The sequence below is a fragment of the Balaenoptera acutorostrata genome, chromosome 7, assembly GCF_949987535.1.
Source record: "Balaenoptera acutorostrata chromosome 7, mBalAcu1.1, whole genome shotgun sequence".
NCBI lineage: Eukaryota > Metazoa > Chordata > Mammalia > Artiodactyla > Balaenopteridae > Balaenoptera > Balaenoptera acutorostrata.
The window spans coordinates 115028800-115047980 of NC_080070.1; the positions used below are offsets into that span (position 1 = coordinate 115028800).

The window sequence follows — 19181 nt, forward strand, 5'->3', positions numbered from 1 at the left end:
GCCCAGCCACACCCACCCCGGGCACCCAGGCCCCAGTGAGAACAAAGGACCAGAGTAGTGCGCAGATACTAACAGAAAAGTGGAAAGCTTTGACAACCATTTATTTCAAAAAGTCCTGGTGGCTTTAATCCCGAGCTCAGTGTGAGGTAACCACGTGACAAGGATTCTTAACATTGGGAAACAGTGTTTGAGTCTGATTTTCCTCCAGTCTTACATGTTCCTTACCTCAGAGGCTGCAGTCAAGAAATGTATTGGAAACTCAAAAAAGGAAAAGAACAGAAAGAAAAAGACATATGGGAAAGATAAAGGAGGTCCACAAAGTTTAATGTGTCATAGCCAAAACCACAGTCTTAATATTCCACCAAAGAAAGAGGGGGTGAATTGAATGAACTGTGGCTTCAGGAATCCATGCAGTACTGGGCAGCCTTTAAAAGATATGGGAAAACGTGGCTGATGGAACGAGCTAGTCTAGCTCTCTCCTCTCAAAACCCCGTTAAAATGAACAAAAAGCATTAGTCCACGACGGCAAAGAGATGGGGAGAAGGAACAAGGACAGTTGTCAGTAGACACTTGGAACTAGAATGAGTTGATGGTGCTAAATTCCTGGCAAAGCAGAAGAAGTTGAGAGGTGCAGGCCGGGTGGAGAGGCCATCAGAAGAGGCCCGGCCTCCATGAGACTCAGGACGGGTGGGATGCGAGTCCTCTGCACAGCAGTGGGCAGGAGAGCTGCTGACCAAGGACGGGCTGTCTGGCTGTGAAGCAGGAAGGCCTCCAGGCCCCACCCTGCCATGGACAGCCGCAGGTCTGCCCATGAACTCCAGACAAGAAAGAAGGAGAGAGACTGACTCTAGGACGTCAGGGAGCGGGGAAGCCCAGGGCTGCATGAGAGGCCAGGCCTTCCCACTGGACCCTACTCTGCAAGGCTAGCTGCCACCTGCAGGCAGGAGGCCGGAAGAGAGGATCCTACCGATATGGATACTTGGGGATCCCCCAGTGAGCTCACCAGATTTCTTCCCAGGTACCCGCACGGAATCCCATGAGGGTCCACAGACCCTGTCCACAGAAGCACACTTAATTAGGATCAGTGGGCCAAGTATCACCAGAAATTGAGGCAAGGTCAGGATGTGACAGGCAAGAGGCCAAGACAAAGAGAGCAAAAAGGAACTTGGAGAAAAAGTGTGTATAACTAAAGAAAATGAAAATAAAGACACTTTCTATTGAATTATAGTTGATTTACAATGTTGTGTTAGTTTCAGGTGTACAGCAAAGTGATTCAGTTATATATATTTTTTCCAGATTCTTTTCCTATATAAGTTATTACAAAATATTGAGTATAGTTCCCTTGTTGTTTATCTATTTTATATATAGTAGTGTGTGTATGTTACTCCCAAATTCCTAATTTATCCCTCCCCACCACCTTTCCCCTTTGGTAACTGTAAGTTTCTTTTCTATGTCTGTGAGTCTATTTCTGTTTTGTAAATAAGTTCATTTGTATCATTTTCTTAGATTCCACATATAAGCAATATCATATGATATTTGTCTTTCTCTAACTTACTTCACTTAGTATTACAATCTCTAGGTCCATCCATGTTGCTGCAAATGGCATTATTTCATTCTTTTTTATGGCTGAGTAGAAAGACATATTTTTAAAGATATAAATTAACAGCCTCAGAGAGAAAAGAGAAGAGAATGTATCCAGGAAACATACATGAAGCTATTTCAAAAAGATATAACAAGAAAGAGCACTTGGAAATTTAAAATATAGTAACGGAAAATTTAAAAGCCAGAAGAGTTGGATAATGAAATAAAGGGCATTTCTAAGAGAGGAGGGAAAAATGTTAATTAGTCAAGAATATTCAAATATGACACAAATGAACCTATCTATGAAACAGAAACAGACTCAAAGACATAGAGAACAGACTTGTGGTTGCCAAGGGGATAGGCAGGGAGAGGGATGGTCTGGGAGTTTGAGATTAGCAGATGCAAACTATTTTATATAGGATGGATAAACAACAAGGTCCTACTGTATAGCACGGGGGAATATATTCAGTATCCTCTGACAAACCATAATGGTAAAAGAATATAAAAAAGAATGTATCTATAACTGAATCACTTTGCTGTCCAGCAGAAATTAACACAACATTGTAAATCAACTGTATTTCAATTTAAAAAAAAGAATATTCAAGAAAAATTAGAAAATTGATTTAGAACTTGCAGCATTCAACTAATTGGAATCCAGAAAGAAAGGAGAAAAGAGAAGGAAGAAAAAAATCTTTGAGGAAGAGCACTAGAACATTCTGCAGAATCGCAGGATGTACAGATGGCTGGGGACCGTGGATGACCCAGCAGAGGGTACAAGCAGCTTCACCCATGGCATGCCAGGATGGTCCAGGGCTCAAGGAGTGAGAAGATGCTCAAGCCTGTGGAAGGAAGGAAGATAGCCAGCCAGCCTGGGGTTGGGATGGGGGTGGGGTGTCCCCACTGCAGGGTTGCAGGCTGGAAGACAGTGGCGTGAGAGCTGAGCATACTGAGAGAGCTTTCCGGTGTAGACCTCACAGGTACCATGCTGACTGCTCAGTGTAAGAGAACACAAACATTTTTAGGTTTTCAAGATCTCAGAATTTTACCCCATACCCATTTTGTCTCAGAAAGCTGATAGAAAGTGCCCGCCCAAAATGAAGAAGTGAATTGTAAAAAGGCATAGGATCCAGGAAGCAAAGGATAAAAAATCTGGATAAAGGAATTTCCAGGAAACTCAGTGAGAAGAAAAAGTAAGAAAACAAATCAGTTATCAAGTTCAGAGCAAACGAAAGTTCATCTAGAAAGAAAATGTAGTCAACATACACATTATATGTCTCGGCCGCAGAAGGTTGCTCTTGAAGAAAATTTCTGTTTTAATAATTATAATATCTATTATAACTCTGTATGGATAACTAAATAGTGAATGTTAATTTGAATATTGTGCTCTAACTTTTTTTCAAAGACTAGGGAGGAAAAGTATGTGTGGGGTCGTGTGTCTGTGTGTGAGCCTGTGTCTCAAAGAACTTCTGAAGTAGGAAGCCAAAATCTAACATGGAAAAAGTCAAGAAACAGCAGAATAAGCTCATTATGTAGAAAAACAGAGTAAATGCTAGACGAAAAGTAGTTTGAAGTGGCTGCTGTTGGAGTGGGCTAGGAGCTGCGGGTTTGACTCTAAGCCTTGTGGAACTGTTTGCCTTTTCATGTCCATGTTTTTCATAAAACATGGAATTTTAAAGGTATAGGAGGTGGTTATAATGTATTGTGGTAGAAGGATAGAAAAAATATGACTTTTAAAAGAAAACAGAAAGACCAGAAAAATGTACGCCAATTGTTAGTAGTTAATCCTAGTGTCAATTAAGGGATTTTTTTTCTTCCTTTTATAGTTAAAAAAAAATTGCAATAGATATGTATTACTGATGAAGTTGTAAAAGACCTTTTACACACACACACACACACACACACACACACACACACACACACACACACACAGCAGCAGGTCCGGCCCGGAAGAGGAGGTCCACCTCCTGGGGAGGAGGAGACACGCACTCCACCCACCGGGAGCCTGAGCTGGTAAACCAAGGGGCTCTGAGAGCAGGACTCGAGGCCCAGCAGGGGGTGCTGGCAGCACCCCTCCCAGGACGGGCACTTGGAGGACCAGGGCCTCCTTGGACTTGGAGGCCCGGGGCTGCTGTGAGCCCCGCAGGGCAGGAACCAAGCACAGGCATCTGTCGTGCCTTGCACATCCTCTGCGGGCGGTGCAGTGCTCTTTACGTGCGGTTTCATCAGTGACGGTGGATGCAGGAAAGCTTTGTCTGTAGTGCAGAGGAGAGGAACCGTTTGCACCCCTTCAGGAACAGAGACCTGGAATCAGTGAATCCAGCCTTGCAGACAAAACGGATTTCCCCTTCAACAACGAGACCTGCTCGATCCTAAGAAGCCGCCTTCAGAAGCTGTGCATTTGTCATTGTTGAGTCTCCCAGAGCAGCTGGGTTTCCGTGCTGCCTGGGAGCGTGGTGTCCCATATGCCGGTGTCCCATGGGCTGACAAATCCATTGCGGTTCTGGGTGGGGGGCGGTCGGCCTGTGGACAGTTGCTACCCTGGCTTCGGGGGCAGGAGAGCGAGAGAAAGGCCAAGGGTAAGGCCAGAGATGCCCTCTGTCCTTCCTCTGCAGGGGCACGTCATGGGGTGAAGCTTCCAGAAGGAATAGTTCGTCTTTGCATTTAAGTGAGAGCTCAGGATCCCCTTTCTCATATTTACGCTGAGGAGAGATTTCCAAGTCTTCTGATTTGCCTGGAGCCCCTAGGAAATACGGGGCAGAGCCCCCGCCCTCTGCCACCTAGGGGTCTTGGGGGGCATCTCTGAGCATCCCTGGACCCCCTCAGGGCCACTCCCGGGCAACCAGCAAGCCCTCACACCCGTGCCTCCACCGCCTGCCCAGGAGCCCCAGGAAGGGGACCGGCAACCTGCCAGCCCTCCTCGGGGTACCCGTCACGCCGGCCAGCTCCCTCACGTGCCCAGCCACCCTCACACTGACTGTCCTCCCTTGTGCTTCACAGGTGTCTCTGGGGTCACAGATGGACTTACAGAAGAAGAAGAGGCGTGCACCAGCTCCCCCTCCACCCCAGCCCCCACCGTCCAGCCCGCTGGTGCCCCCCCGCACGGAGGACAGGGAGGAGGACAGGAAAGGCAGGACGGGTGAGTGATGGCGTCCGCGCGCCTCTGGGTGCTTGGCCTGCATCTTAGCGCTGCTACTCACCCCTGCCGTGGCTTCCCCCGTGATGGCATTAACTCGGAAAATATTTAGGCGAAAGAAAGAAAGTCTGGAAATAAACGGTTGTGAGCCAAGGATATCCTACAGGCATAGTTTCTGGGGGTGATGCGGGCGTTTAGAAGGTGGGAAAGGCGTGGGTGGTCGACGAGGCTCGGAGAGTGCGAGTGATGGAGAGCTGGAGAGCTGGTGGGCGTGGCTGGGGGACGGCGTCTCCCGGACGGAAGGGGACCAGTCCTAGGATGGCGCGCGTGGATGCTGGTGTGAAAGACATCTCGGCCCCAGGGCGTTTATACACTAGATCATGTGACAACAGTTCAGTCCTTTTTTGAGCACCCTTTTTGAAATTGATCTCCACTTATAGAGCTTTCCTATATGGTATTCTTTAAGAAAAAGAGAAGCCAGAGTAAAGGGGGTGCAATCCTGGTATCTGTGAGCAGAGACGTATTCGACCATGATATCCTAGCCCCTCATGTTACAAGGGAGAGAAGAGATGGGGGTCTGTAGGTCCACCAGCCAGGGATGGCCAATTTTATTCTAAAATCATTCAGTGTTTGTTGTTTCATTTATGTAGGGACCGAGATAAGCCCCTGACGCAAGTGCTTCAGTCATTACAGCAGTGCCATTCAGTCTCCCCCCGGGCAGCCTCACGTTTTGCCGTTGATCTCATGGCTGCAGCCCCCAAAGGGAACAGATGCCCAAGGATAAGTGGTCACATTGTTGGTCCCTAAACCTTTCATAAGAGCTACTTGGCTATTAGTCAGCATTTTCCCCTTGGCCAATACCTCGATTTTAATGTCTTAGCATTTCACAGCCTGGGAATCGATTTTGCTAAGGAGATACAGCCAGTATTTCATGTCAGTCCATCGTCTTTCCCAAAGGAGAAACTATCTATCTGATTTGAAGGAAATGTGATCAGAAGCTCCTTCAAATAAACCTGTTTTTCTTTTTTTTTTTTTTTTTTCATAATGAGACTCCCATTCTGCCTTCCAAGCTTTCTCCCCACTCTTTTCATAAATGGATGATGAACTCAGACTGAGAGTCCTTGTTGAAATTCTAAGAAGCATCCGTGGTTAGGGTAGTGTAGAGGTGGTGAATCCTGCCAACCTCCAGGCCAGACAGCCCATTTTAACCCCTGGAAGGACCTCCCGATTCAGCCTTGAAGGACCAAGGTCTGTGTCCAACGAGTTTGGAGAGCCTGGCCTGGGGGTGGGCAGCTGGTGCTCACAGGGGTCTCAGAAAAAGGGAGATGGGCATTTTAAAGTGAAAATGGTAGGGACGGTTCCCTCTCTAAGGAACATGTACAAAGAGGGGGTATGGATGGCAGTAACTGCTATGGGTCTCTCTCTGGTCCACAGACTTTTGCTTTGTGGATTGAGGAGGCGGCCAGAAGCTCCCTTCCTCCTGTCAGTAACTTTGGATATGTTTTGAGGTCAGCGGTCTTGGTGGCCGTTTCAAAGCAGACTTCCATCCCCATGAATTAAAAGTACAATAATGGCACCAGAGCAGAACTTGTAACCAAAGTCTTGGCTTTAGGTTAAAAGATAATAATTTTGAAAAAGTAGCCCAAACCACAACAAAATATGCTGAGCTTCTTTTTGTATTCAGATGGCTGGAGATAGAAATCTAAAAATTTTTTGGGACTTGCACTAAAGTAGTGTTGCAGCTGGCTGGATTTGGGTCTCGACCCAAATTTCTTGGTAAACAAAAAGAAGCCTTCCAGCAGAGAGGATATTCTTCTACCTGCCTTGCCCTTGGGGTTGGCTTGTCATGTCAGGTGCTTACCTGGGCCAAGCAAACCACACTCATTCAGACGCCTTGGCTTATTTGCACTTTGAGGGAGGAAATGATATGTATATATGAGGAGATTAATATTTTTCCAAGTCTAGAGAACTATAAGCAAGAGAAAGAATAATGGATATATTTCTTGATGAAGAAATGATGTCTTAATATTTGTATTAATAGTCTGATGAAGGGCATGAAGTGTAGACTCTATTAATTACTAGAAGATTCTAAACTTTAGAGGTTGAAGCCAGTATTTTTTAAAGAAATAATCATGAACACAATTTATGATACTAGTAACTCCTATCATTTGTTATATTGTCATTAACTTTCAAAAACTTTATTAGCGGAAGATAACCATTTCTATAGAAAATTGTAAATAGATTCCCAATGTGAACAGATCAAAGAGGGCTGCTCGGCTGGTCTGAGAGGTAGACTGGCCTGGGGGAGATCCCCACCCTTTCTCCAGCCCAGGATCCTTTTCAAAACAAAGTTTAAAAACTGTTACCGCAAACAATGGAAGAGGTTGATAGTATAAATGGGCTTAAAGAGGTAAATCAAACTAGGGGTTATTGGATCTGTAATAGGTAATAGATGTAAGCAGCAAGAATAAGCTAAAACACAAACCTGTGAACCTGAAAAAGACTAATGTGAAGAAAAAGGGTTCCTTTTAACTTGACAGAGCTGTTTAGGGACCTTTTCATAATAATTTCAGCCTTTAAAAATACTTGCGCCTTTCAGAAACAAATGGCAACTGCGCAGTATATTCAAAATAACCCAAGGATAGGACCCTACGTATATAAAATGTTAAAACGTTAGAGAGGTTGGATGCGGTGCGCTGAGTGAGGTTGGATGCGGTGCTGGGTGTGTTTGGATTTGGTTCCCGGTGTGGCTGCATTTGGTGACGGATGAGGTTGGGTTTGATGTCGGGTGAGGTTGGGCTTAGTGCTGAGTGTGGTTGCCCTTGGTCCCAGGCGTGTCTGCATCTGGAGCTCTCGGTGTGGTTGAGTGATGGTGACGTACCCTCCGCTGGAGACAGGGGGCCTCTGGGCTTAACCCCCTGAAGTAATCCCTGTTGATTCCACGTAGGTGTCGGACGGCAGGTGCCACAGAAGCCTCCCAGAGGCACTGCTCGGGGCCCCCCCCAGTTAGTGCTCCCCCCGCCCCCGCCCTACCCTCCTCCTGACACAGACGTGGCAGAGCCTCTCGGCTTTCCTGGGGAAGGCGCTGTTTCCGAGGCCTCCGACCTGAGACCCACACGTACGTGCCTCTCGTTTCATCTGTGTCGACGCCTCACCTCTCTGGTCTCTGGTGTCGGCGCTGGGTTTCCAGACTTTCCATTCTTGCCTGGGGATGTGTGTGCCTCTTCCCTCCAGCTTTTCTCTCTCAACGCTCAACGCAGTGTGTCCGGTTAACAGTGAATGCACCCTGAATGCCAGGCAGGTCCCCGTGAAGAACGATTTAACCCATTAATCATTCATGTTGTGGTTCGACTTCAGCCAGAATTGCATCGTGTGGGTGGAGACAGCCAGCTAGGAGCAAATAAATGTCCCTCAAATTAGAACTGTCCTCTCAGTGCCCGCAGGTGGCCCACTCGGCACAGCACAGCACAGCAATGATGCGATCGTATGGGCTGTATTGCTAAGCTCGCTCAGGCCAGCCGTGAATGCCAAGGGGGCTGTGCTCCAGAGCTGGGGGGACTTAACGGATTAGAGTCTTTGAACCCTACAGCCAGTGGCCAAGCGTTAGTCCCGCAGAAGGGGAGACTGAGGCACCAGAAGGGGAAACAACTTAATTTGAGTCTAGCAACAGCCAGAATTAAAGGCTTATTTTGTTTCTATTTCTTGTCACATCCCGTCTGAGATCAGGCTTTCTTCGTTGTTTCCTGGGATTTCTTTTGGACTTTAATAAGCACCATGTATAGCATTCCCACCTCCAGTTGGATATTAGCGCTATATATTTCACTGTACACACACACACACACACGACATCGAGCCTGGGTGCATCCCTCCGTCGGGATGCCTGAGCTGTGCAGGGACATTGCCTTATAAAGCAGGTACCGTCCAGGGCTGCAGTTTCCCAGTGGTGAAAAGTCTCTATGCCTTCAGCCCAGGGAGCTTCTGGCGCCCACACGAGATATGCAGCCCTCTGGTTAGGAAGTTCATCCTTTTCCACCATCGAACCACTTGATCTTTTTCTGTCTTCTTTGGAAATGACAGCTAGCTCCCCGCCAGCTTCTGGGGAAAGAAGATAATCGTTGGATTACTTACCAACTTTCTCTAGGCAAGGTAATCCTGATTCATTTTATCTCTTTTCACAAAGACTTCTTTTCCATCCTCAAAATCTGTTTGATCATCTTGAGGTTGGACATGCTTCCGAACGCAAATGAAATTTGTAGGGGATTCAGAAACAGAGGATTAGACAGATTAGTCGGAAAGATGATACCGAGGCTTAGGCAGCTCTGGGGCTGTGTCATCTCTGAAGAGAGTGGGTTTGAAGCTCCACAGGCCGAGGCCGTGAGCTTTCAGTGGCCAGTCCCGTGGTCCTCACCATGGATTGTCCCCCCTGGGGAGCCCGTGAGGGAGGAAGGGCTGAGGGGAGAGGGTGGCCCTCGGCAGTGAGGATTGGCCACAGCCCAGGAGCTCGGGGGGCCTAACAGGAGGGGACGGCCAGGCCCACGGACTGCCCTACACTTGACCTTGTGTAAACCCTCAGACCCCAGCTTCCGCCGGGCCCCTGCCTGGGTTTGGGGGGACAGTGTCAGCGTGTGGTGTCTGCTGGGGAGACCGAGGACAAGATTTAGCAGCTGCTTTTTTTTTTTTTTTTTTTTTTGGCCGCGCTGCACGCCATGCGGGATCTTAGCTCCCCAACCAGGGATGGAACCCGCACCCCCTGCAGTGGACACTCAGAGTCCTGACCACTGGACCACCAGGAAGGTCCTCAGCTTTTAAAGGCCCGCATCAGCCTGGAGAAGAAGAGCTTCCCCCTGGGTCTCTCCAGTGCTGAGGAAATACATCCCATCCCCGCCCTGGGAGCCTTTCCAACAAAGGTCTGCGTAGAGCATGAACAAGCCTCAGACAGAGCAGGAGGCCCCCTGTCTTCTTGCCCGGAGGCTCCGTCTCCTTCTCCTGCCCCGGGACACTTCTCTCCATGTCCTCCTCTCCCCACGTGCATGTCCAAGGACCTTCCCCTGCCCTGGACATAGCTCACCTGCCCTCCTTCTCTTCTCATCCCCTCTCACACACCCACAGAAACGCCAGGAAGAGAGCACAGAAGCACGGGGGGAACAGAGTGGGGCCCCGTGAGTGTTAGGACCACACAGAGCCTGGCCCAGGCATAGCAGAACCCCTCCTGTCCCCTAGCCCTGTCCTCCTGACCACGTGTGCACCAGGGGTTAATGCATCCAGCTTGGAGCTTTTATTTAGCAGGACTGTCCCGAACATTGTTTACAGCATGAAAAACTAGGATCGCCTGCCCAGCCAGGCAGAAAGCAATTCACCTGCTTTGATTCAGGTCTTTAAAAAAGTGAGGGAAAACGACTCCTTTGTTGTCATTTGTTTTATTTTTTTACACCACGTTGAAACCTGGGTACTGCTCTCCCTCGTCTCTGGGGAGCTGTGGATTGTTGGCATGTAAAGTGTCGGGTGTGATTTCCGCCCCTTGTGGGCACGTGCATCTCACCTGCATGCCCATCGAACTTGCATCTATTTGTAGCCATGGGAGCTCAGTAGGCACTTTCATATGCCAGCCGTAAGCTCTTGTGTGTCTCCTCGTGAGTTCAGCAGGAGTTAGACCTGTGTTCTCTGTCTAAGAAACGATGTGTTAGTGGTGGAAATCAGACCTGAGTACCTGGAGGCCGGGCGAGTTCTAGCTCCACCCTCTCTGGGGAGACTCTGTAAGGAGGAAGCTGAGCCAGAAGCAGCTACATCACTGGCCCCTGGTCTCACTGCGGAATGGGTCCAGCAGGAATCGACATTATGGCGTCTTTGACCTTCAGCCTCTGCCTGCCCCCACCCCGGACGTTCCTCCCACTGTGCCAGAGACTCCCACTGGACACCTTTGGCTGCGCACCTTCTTTGTGATTTGTACCACAGGTGGCATATCCCACTTAGGTCATTACAAAGAGGTAAGATACATTTTCTTGAAAACCAGTCAGCACAGCCAAAGATAAGATGGAAAGACTTAAGTAGCAATGAATTAATAGTAACTGGATTTGTACGCAGATGTGAGAAGGTGGCAAGGAAGACGTGAAACAGGTCCTCATACCACACCTTCTATTTTGATCTCTCCCATTCCAGAACCTTCTGTTCCAGCCATCCCCCTGTCCCTGAGCCTTGCCTCTGCAGAATCTTGATTCCCGTCCTGGTGGCTTTGCTGGGGTTCCCGTTACGGCCGCCAACCCTCCTTTCTGTCCCCGGCCTTCTGCCAGCTGACCTGGGCACCAGGTGGGCCCCAGGCCCTGACCCAAGGACAAATCCTCTTTCCTATTTTTATGCTTTAAGTGTTAGCAGCACTTGACTCATGGCCATTAAGACCATGTTGACCTGGAACGGAAGCAAACAGGAGGAGACGTGTGTTCCAGGTCAGTGCCACATCTCTCGGCATCTCCTGCGCTCTTTTTGAACCAATGTACAGTTTGTAGTCAGAAGAGGTAGAATGACCATCCCCTCGTGCATCTGTTCAGCTCCAAGAGGCCACCTTCCGCGGCCGGCCCCTCCGCCAGCTCTGGGGGGACCCAGCCTGGATGTCAGATTGATGTGAGCCCTGCGTACTCTCGCACAGTCAGGGGTGGGGGTCTCCTCTGTGCTCACCCTGCTCCAGCCCAGGAGCCCTTTGGTCTTTGGCACGGCCGCCCCTCCCTCCTGTTGTCCTCTAGGTGTTCATCCATTTCTCACCGTACTTGTTACACAGGCCTGTATGGGCTACCCCACTAGTTGAAGCTACTCGGAGGCTGTAACGGTCTTAAAGGGCATCCAGCGCCAGCACTGTGGTCTGTCTATAGGATGTTCTCCGTAGCGTCAGCACTGCATCGGAGACCTTGGCAGTCACGCCTTCAGCATCCCAGCCCGGGCTTCTGTTCCTCAGTTGTCTCCTGGTCAGGTCCGTCTGTCAAGACGCCCTGTGGTACCCTGGATCCCGATGACCCCCACCTCCTGTGTTCACCCTCTTGTGTAGCCCTCCCCTTGAACATGGACTCGTGTCTAATGAGTAGAATGTGGCAGCAGTAGTGGAAGTCACTTGTCACCTCTGAGACTAGGTAGAAAGAGTCTGTGGGTTCCATCTGGAGCCTCTCACCTGCTCACCCCGAGGAAAGCCAGCTGCCGAGATCTGCTCTACGGAGAGTCCACGGGGCAAGGACCGAGGGAGTCTCCAGCCAGCGGCCCTCAGTCCACTGACCATGAGAGCTGAGTCCTGCCATGGCCACTGAGTGACACTGGAAGCGAAGCTTCCCCAGTAGAGCCTGCAGGTGAGACCACAGCTCTGGTCCACACCTTGATTGCACACAGCTGAGCCATCCCGGCTTCCAGACCCACACAAACTGTGAGGTAAATCCTTATGCTTTGAAGACTCTAAGTCTTGAGGTCATTTGATCTGTGGCAATAGATAATCAATACAGGTTGCAAAACTCCCATCTCAAACCTACTCAGTTAGGGAATCTCTTATCTCATTAGGAATCCCGGTGGGACAGACTTCAGTGCTGAATCTGAGGCCTAGAGTTGCCATCAAGGCTTTCTGTAGATCATCTTTGGGGTTGACTTCCTCCTCAGGCTGGTACCCAGGGCGCCGTGGCTGTTCCCTGCATCCCATCCAGACACCGGACGTCTCAGAGGAGGAAGAGAGACTATCTTTTCTAATAGTTTCATAGGAAAAGGGAACCTTTCCCAGAAACGCCCAGCTGCAGAGTTCCTCTCGTGTCTCATGGACCAGGGTTGGGTCTGGTGCTGACCCAGTCCCTGGGTGAGGACGGAATCCCCGGAGGTGAGTCAGGTGCCTCCTGACAGCTGGGGTGGGGTCAGCTTTCCCTGCGTGTGTGGGAGTAGCTGGTCAGTACAGGAATTTTGCTCACTGGGAAATGTGGAGGTTGCACACTGCATCAATAGCCAGCAGTGTTCACCACACACGGGTTGTAGCCTGAGGTTTCCGTCCTGTGTCTCGAGAACATAAGATGTGTCGTGAGCAAGTGCAGAGGGAGGATTGTGTGCCGGCAGTGAAGGCCAGGCGCGTGGCTCAAAGCAGTGTGACCACACACCTGAAAGGCAGAAATCACCAGGGCACCGTCCTCCTTCGGGGACAGTTTCAGTTCAGGCCTGGCCCCCACCTACATTTCCCATTTCCTGCTTTGACAAACCAAAGGAACTACTAGAACTGCTCCTGACATTAGAAGATGCTCACTTAGAGCCCAGAGACTAAAGGGTTTGGTTTCTTGATCATCTTAGTAGCCAAGAGGATAACAGAATAGGGTTAGTGAAGTTGGGTGTTCAACCAATCAATCTTTGGAATCCTGTATCTCATTTAAAATCGCTTTCTGCTCTAAGAAGCATCATTTTCTCTCTTCCAAGGTGAGCTTAGCTTAGGATAGACAAAATGCAGCCTCTTCAGAGTTGGTTAGGGCAAGTGTGAAGCTGGGTGAACTTGGCCTCTGCATCGCCCGGTGCAGGACTGAGGTCCCTTGGCCTGGTCCAGGCTGTCACTCTCTCCCTAGCAGCCACGGCCAGCCCAGCCTGTGGAGTCTGAGGTGGTGAATGCTTGGTGCACACGTGGGAGAAGAACGGTTAAGCTGGGTGATGTCTCAGCCTCATGGCACAAAGGTCACCGTGAATGGGGCTTTGGTGATGTGTTTGAGCTTTTGTTGCATAATTGTAACAACAGTAAATAGTAGTTCCTTGGCCTATGCTCTTCAATCTTTTTGTTTCTTATTAATAAGCTTTCATATTAACCTTTAGATATCTAATCAAGTACATTGGTGCATGTCTAAACCAGTATAATTGTGCATATGGATTTCCCCCCATAACTTTCTAACCAGCTCGCTCTCTGATTTCGGTTTTAGTTGAACCTTCATTGTGGATCATGATGGTAGAGTCTATCCCATTAGTTGCACTGAATTGTTTGTTTACAAGATTTGCAGTACTAGTTATGATTAAGTTATTAACAAGTTATTAGCTACTTATTTTAATGACAAGACCCTGGGGATTTTAAAAATCAATGCACAGAGAGCTCAAATTACAGATCCTTAATTTGTGTTATATTTTTTAAATTAAACTGTCCAATGACTGTCATTTTCTTATAACTTTTCCTACACCAGGCTTGAGGAAATCAGCCTTTCCTTGGGTATACTTTTCTAAGGTAATTGACAAAGGATTTTAAAGGCAGAAAGGGAAACAGGGCCATTGTCTCCTGTTCTAAATGACATGTAAGGTTAAAGCACCACTGTGACAACCATTGTGATGTTTCTAGCTGATTGGTTTTCAATTTGTGAACAAGTGTCCCATTCTAAAGAACTTTAAGGAAATTCTAAACTAGGGTAATAAAATGAGAGAAACAAACTATCCATTCTCAATTAGAAGATAGTAATTTGCTCAATGTAAAATTAATAATAACAATAATTCACATTTTAGGCAGTGTGACTCAGCAGAAGATCTGAAAATCTAGAAATATTTTGGGCCCGGCTCTGTGGTTTACTGGCAAAATGGCTTTAATCAGCTCCCCACACTCCCAGACTAGAGCCTCACTAACGGCTGTGCCACGTGGCATGCGGGATCTCAGTTCCCCGACCATGAGCTGGCCGGAGCAGAGAGCTTACAGAGGACAGGACAGGAGCTTCACTGATGTTCCTTATATCACGACCAATAGTCTTCAAAGTCACCTAACGTCTTACTTTACAATTGGAACCAACACTTGGTCCCTTTCCAAACAAAGTAGTTAATCCTGAAGCTTGTGACACAAATACAGTTCTGGGAGTCTCGTTTGTCCTGGAAGCACCCTTGAAACCCTACAGGTGTGTGGACTTCAGAGCAAGCCCAGGGAAGCACTCTTGCCCTTGTCTTGGGTTTACTTGCCGCTTTCCTTCTGTGGCAAGAGAACCAGCCACGCAGCTGCTCCTGCTGCCATGGGAAAAGGCACGGCATCCAGGAAAACAGGAACTGCGTGGTGAGCAAATGGCCTGTCTCATAAAAGGAAGTCGGTGACTATGGGAGCAGAGTCTGTCCCTGTTCAGAATACATTTTGAAAATGGACTGAATTTTTAGCCTGTTATTATGGTTGAAAACCATTGAAACCATTCAATCTACCCAATATGAACTAAAGATTGAATACTGCTGAGAAGCAAAGCAATGAGAATCATGGTAGAGTTATGTACAGTATTTTTTAAAAAAACCTTATGGACATATTTCCTTTTGCTAATTATCTTTTAGCCCTTTATTTACAAGCTACCATGTCCCTGGCTTGAGAGAGAACTGAAGAACTTAGTGACAACTCAGGGAGCCCGTATGCACTGCACCTGGCTCACGCCAGCTGGTGAGAGCAGGTTGTTGTAATTTTAGGAATTTTGCAAGCCAATTGCTAAGTAGAACCATTATTAAAAAGTAAAGTATGTAAGCTTACAATTAAATAATATTAAAAACAAAGGTAACAGATATTAAAAACTCACCACTTGCTAATTATTTTACTACATTTTACTATTTCTGTGTTCTTGAGGTTATGTACGTTGAATCAATATGATTCAATAGTATGTAACAGTGAAAATGCTATATAACAGCACACCACTGCACACCTCTTCCCAGCACCACGTTCAGTGACTGATGAGACCTCGAAATCAACCAAGGAAGGAGCATTTACACCATGGACATTGACAAAGGCTATACAAATCAGGGCTGGATTTATTGTGTGCTAATTGTCCAGGTGTAGGATGTAACATTGGGAAATGTTAATAATGCAGATTAATTATAAAAGCATATTATCAATAGCCAATGCATTGTGAAAAGCATCACCCCACCCCATCCCGCCAAAGTTGAAGAATAGTTCTTCCATTTTCCAAAAACCACTATTCAATTCAGCAAGGTCATTCATGTGATTGACAAAGAGGCCGAATTCCAACATCTGTCTTCATGGTTTCATGTTCATCTTACTCCTTAACATAAAATGATCAATCCACATTTGTGTCAAAAAGACACGTGTCTGTCAATGGTAATAATAGGCTGACTACAGATAAAATAATTTGACAAAAATTAATAAAAGGATTCTGTGAGAATCAATTGGTCATATAGAATTTACAACAAAGACTATTGTATATTTTATTATTACTTGTAAATTTTGTGCTACCCATCCTTTGTATCAGTAAAACTTTATCTGTCTGTTTATCCCTTTTACTTTTTCCAGAGAGCTGGTGAGTAACCATTTACCAGCCTCCCACTGCAAAGGAATAACATATAAATAGGAATGCTGAAAGAGAGTAAAATTATTTAGTTAAGAAAACAGATGGCGATATTATTTTTTATTTTCCTAATTCACTGCTCAAGCTGTGAGTTGACACAAATAATCAAACAGGTTTCTGTGTCTCTCAGAGTTTTAATTTGCAGGCTAAGTTCAGCTTTGGCGTAAAAACCAACTTTTTTACATCAAGAGTTATAAGAACTTCTTTCTGGGTTCACATAAATTTAAGTTCTTCCTGGAAGTAAGGAATGGACAGCTTGATTTTTCAAGAATGGTTCGAGATTCTTAATAAATATCATTATTTTATTTTATTAGTTAAAAAGTGAATAGGGATTATAAACCCATCATTTCTTTATTGACAATAGTCTTCTAACCTGTTGTCTTAAGGATTTTTATGAGATAAATAAATTTCTATGAATTTAGGCATGGCTGTCCTTTGTTTTAATCCCTAACCCTTGAGGCCTTCAGGGCCTTAAGCCACTCCATGCAATCAATGGCCCTTCATCAGATGGTCAGCCTCTCACTGCGGAAAAGAGCAAGGCCCAGGTCAACATGCATATGCAGTTGATGCCTGTCTCCAACTCAGTAAGTCAATCGGTATTTTCTGAGTTTATGCCTGAGCCCTGCTTAGTATCCACATTGTCGAGGCTGGATTGATTGATCTGCAGCTGAGGGCATTGGGAAGCAATGTTATCTATTTTTCCCTAGAGCTCTGAAAGCAACTTAGACTTCTTTCCAGGAGCTTTCCTGCCAGCTGGTCACTGTCTCTGCCTGCAAGGACTTTAAGATTTTGTATCAAATCCATATCATTTTATTAGAAAACGTCCAAGACAACAGTGAGTGCAGTGACGCTGATGATATAACTCTTCCAAGGACAGAATTGCGTACGTTGGATCAACAGGCCCTTTGGATAACGGACATAGTCAAAGACTGAAAGGAAGTGGGAGATACAAGTGAACTTATATACAAAACAGAAACGGACCCACAGACAGAGGAAACAAAGGGGAAGGGGGGGGAGGGATTAATCAGGAGTTTGAGATTAACATATACACACTACTATATATAAAATAGGTAAACAACAGGAACCTACTGTATAGTACAGGGAACTCCACTCAGTATTTTGTAATAACCTATACGAGAAAAGAATCTGAAAAAGAACATATATATATATATATATATGTATATATACATACATACATATATATATATATATCTAAACCACTTTGCTGTACACCTGAAACTGACACAGCATTGTACATCAACTATACTTCAGTTAAAAACAATAAATTAAAGTTTTAAAAAAAGAAAGGAAGTGGAGGAAACATTAGTAATATGATGATTTGGCCAACACCTCACTCTCTATGCAGTGCTGAATCCCCAGGGCCTTGATGATGATGAGAAGGGTGACATTTATTTTGCCAGAGTTTGCGTTCATATTTTACTGTTTATTTCCCCCCCCCCCGCAGTTTATTGCTGTGCATCATTCCCTACCCATGCCAAGCGCTTCTGACGGACGGCCCCTTCCTGGAGCTCCGTACCTCTGACTTTTCCCTGTGCCTCTGCTGTCCTGACTCTGATTCTCCTGTTGATCTTCCATCTGTCAGCATAAAAGAGCTCACTTGTACACCCGCAACTTACTTTCTTTAGAATTTGCATATAAATGCATAAACAACAGAGATTTGTCTGACCGAGGTTCATATTTCCTTGTAGGAGGTAAAGACTTCTATATGTAAATTCTAGGTTGATTATATTGACCTGTCTGAAATTCCCCTTTCATTGATACGTGGATATGTTTTTATTAAGAACCTTGCTTTATTTGAATTCATTATTAATTCATATTTTTCTTCTTTGATATTCGGATACAGAATTTCTTCTCCATTTTCCTTTCAACTAGATGGTGTCCATAAATTGACCAGCAAGGGCAATGTGGATAGAACTGAAATAGTCTATCTTCCTGGTAAAACTAAGTGCCTAAGCCCAGGAACTATAAACATAACCTGTAGGGACCCACAACTCATGATCTATAGGTATCCATTCGGGATAGGTAGGATATAACATTTTTGTAGATGTTTTCCAGGTTTTCCTATTACTGTGTCCCCTGCCATTTAGAGGGTTTATGAGAAGAAAACAGAGGAAGAGAAGCATGTGTCTCACTTCGTTGATTCACCAAACACGGGGTACTTGCTTGATGCTAGGGGTCTTTGGGGGCCGTTAGAGTGAGTAGCACATGACCTCTGCCCATGGCTTCTACTTACCATGACTCACTTGAGAAAAGAAGTAGCGATGGGTCCATTTGATAAATGCTAGTCCGGAGGTTTGTACGAGTGGAGCATATGCCCAAGGGTGTAGCTACCATGTCCACGTAGGGGTGTTGCCTGCTCTTCTAGAGACTAAGGTCCTTCTCCCATCTTGAGAAAACCCACGCAGTCACTGAGAACTGGTCACCGCAGCAGTCCTAAGACAGAGCAGGTGAAAATACTCATGTGAAGATTCAGGGCTTAGGAAAAAAGACTTGCTTGCTTTGATAAATTTTTATTATTGTGCAAAGATACATTTGAATTGGAGAAGCTTATCATGTTTCTCTCCAAAAGGTTTTTTAAATGTTAATTGCTCAAAGTGAGAAAAAAAATGAGTGTTTTTTACTTGTATGACTGTTGTCTGCTTGATCACAATGAGAATGGTAGCAATAACTGATGTAGGAAATATCGCAGCTGATATTGGTATTACTAGTAAATATAAGCTAGAACTTCTAGAAATACATGGCTAGAGCTGTGTATAACCAATCTAGTGCCATGTGTTGGTGAAAAAAACAGAAATTACTCAGGAGGAAACATAGAACAAGTTAGAAAGTGCTTTTCTTTTGCATTGAAATAAAGAACTTTTGTCTGATAAGTAGCAGTCACTTGACCTTAAATCATTAAGTGGGGAAAGTCTAAACAAGAAAAGGTAATGTTTACCTAAATGTTGGGGAAAGCGTCAGGATTTATGGCCCAGACATTAAAGATTGTAGAAGATTGTATATAATTACAGCAAGAAGCATTTGTGTAAGAAGTAGCTATTACTCTGAAGAAAGATGGCGGTAGGAAGTCTTAAGGCAAAAAGTTAGGAGAAGAACAGGAGAAAGTGATATTGTTCATTGAATTATTGGTTGGGGGACAGAAAATGTAATACAAAAAATGT

General features: G+C 46.0%; 1 protein-coding gene across 7 annotated transcripts in view; it reads left to right on the forward strand.

Moving 5' to 3' along the window:
- Window positions 1-19181, forward strand: part of COBL (cordon-bleu WH2 repeat protein) — a 272030-nt gene that overhangs the window by 198859 nt on the left and 53990 nt on the right. For 5 of the 7 annotated variants that reach the window (XM_057549868.1, XM_057549870.1, XM_057549869.1 and 2 more), the window contains 2 exons: window positions 4579-4717; window positions 7662-7832. In XM_057549868.1, coding sequence (XP_057405851.1) covers window positions 4579-4717; window positions 7662-7832 — 310 coding nt within the window. The remainder of the gene's footprint in view (window positions 1-4578; window positions 4718-7661; window positions 7833-19181) is intronic. The other 2 variants (XM_057549872.1, XM_057549873.1) reach the window with 1 other exon arrangement.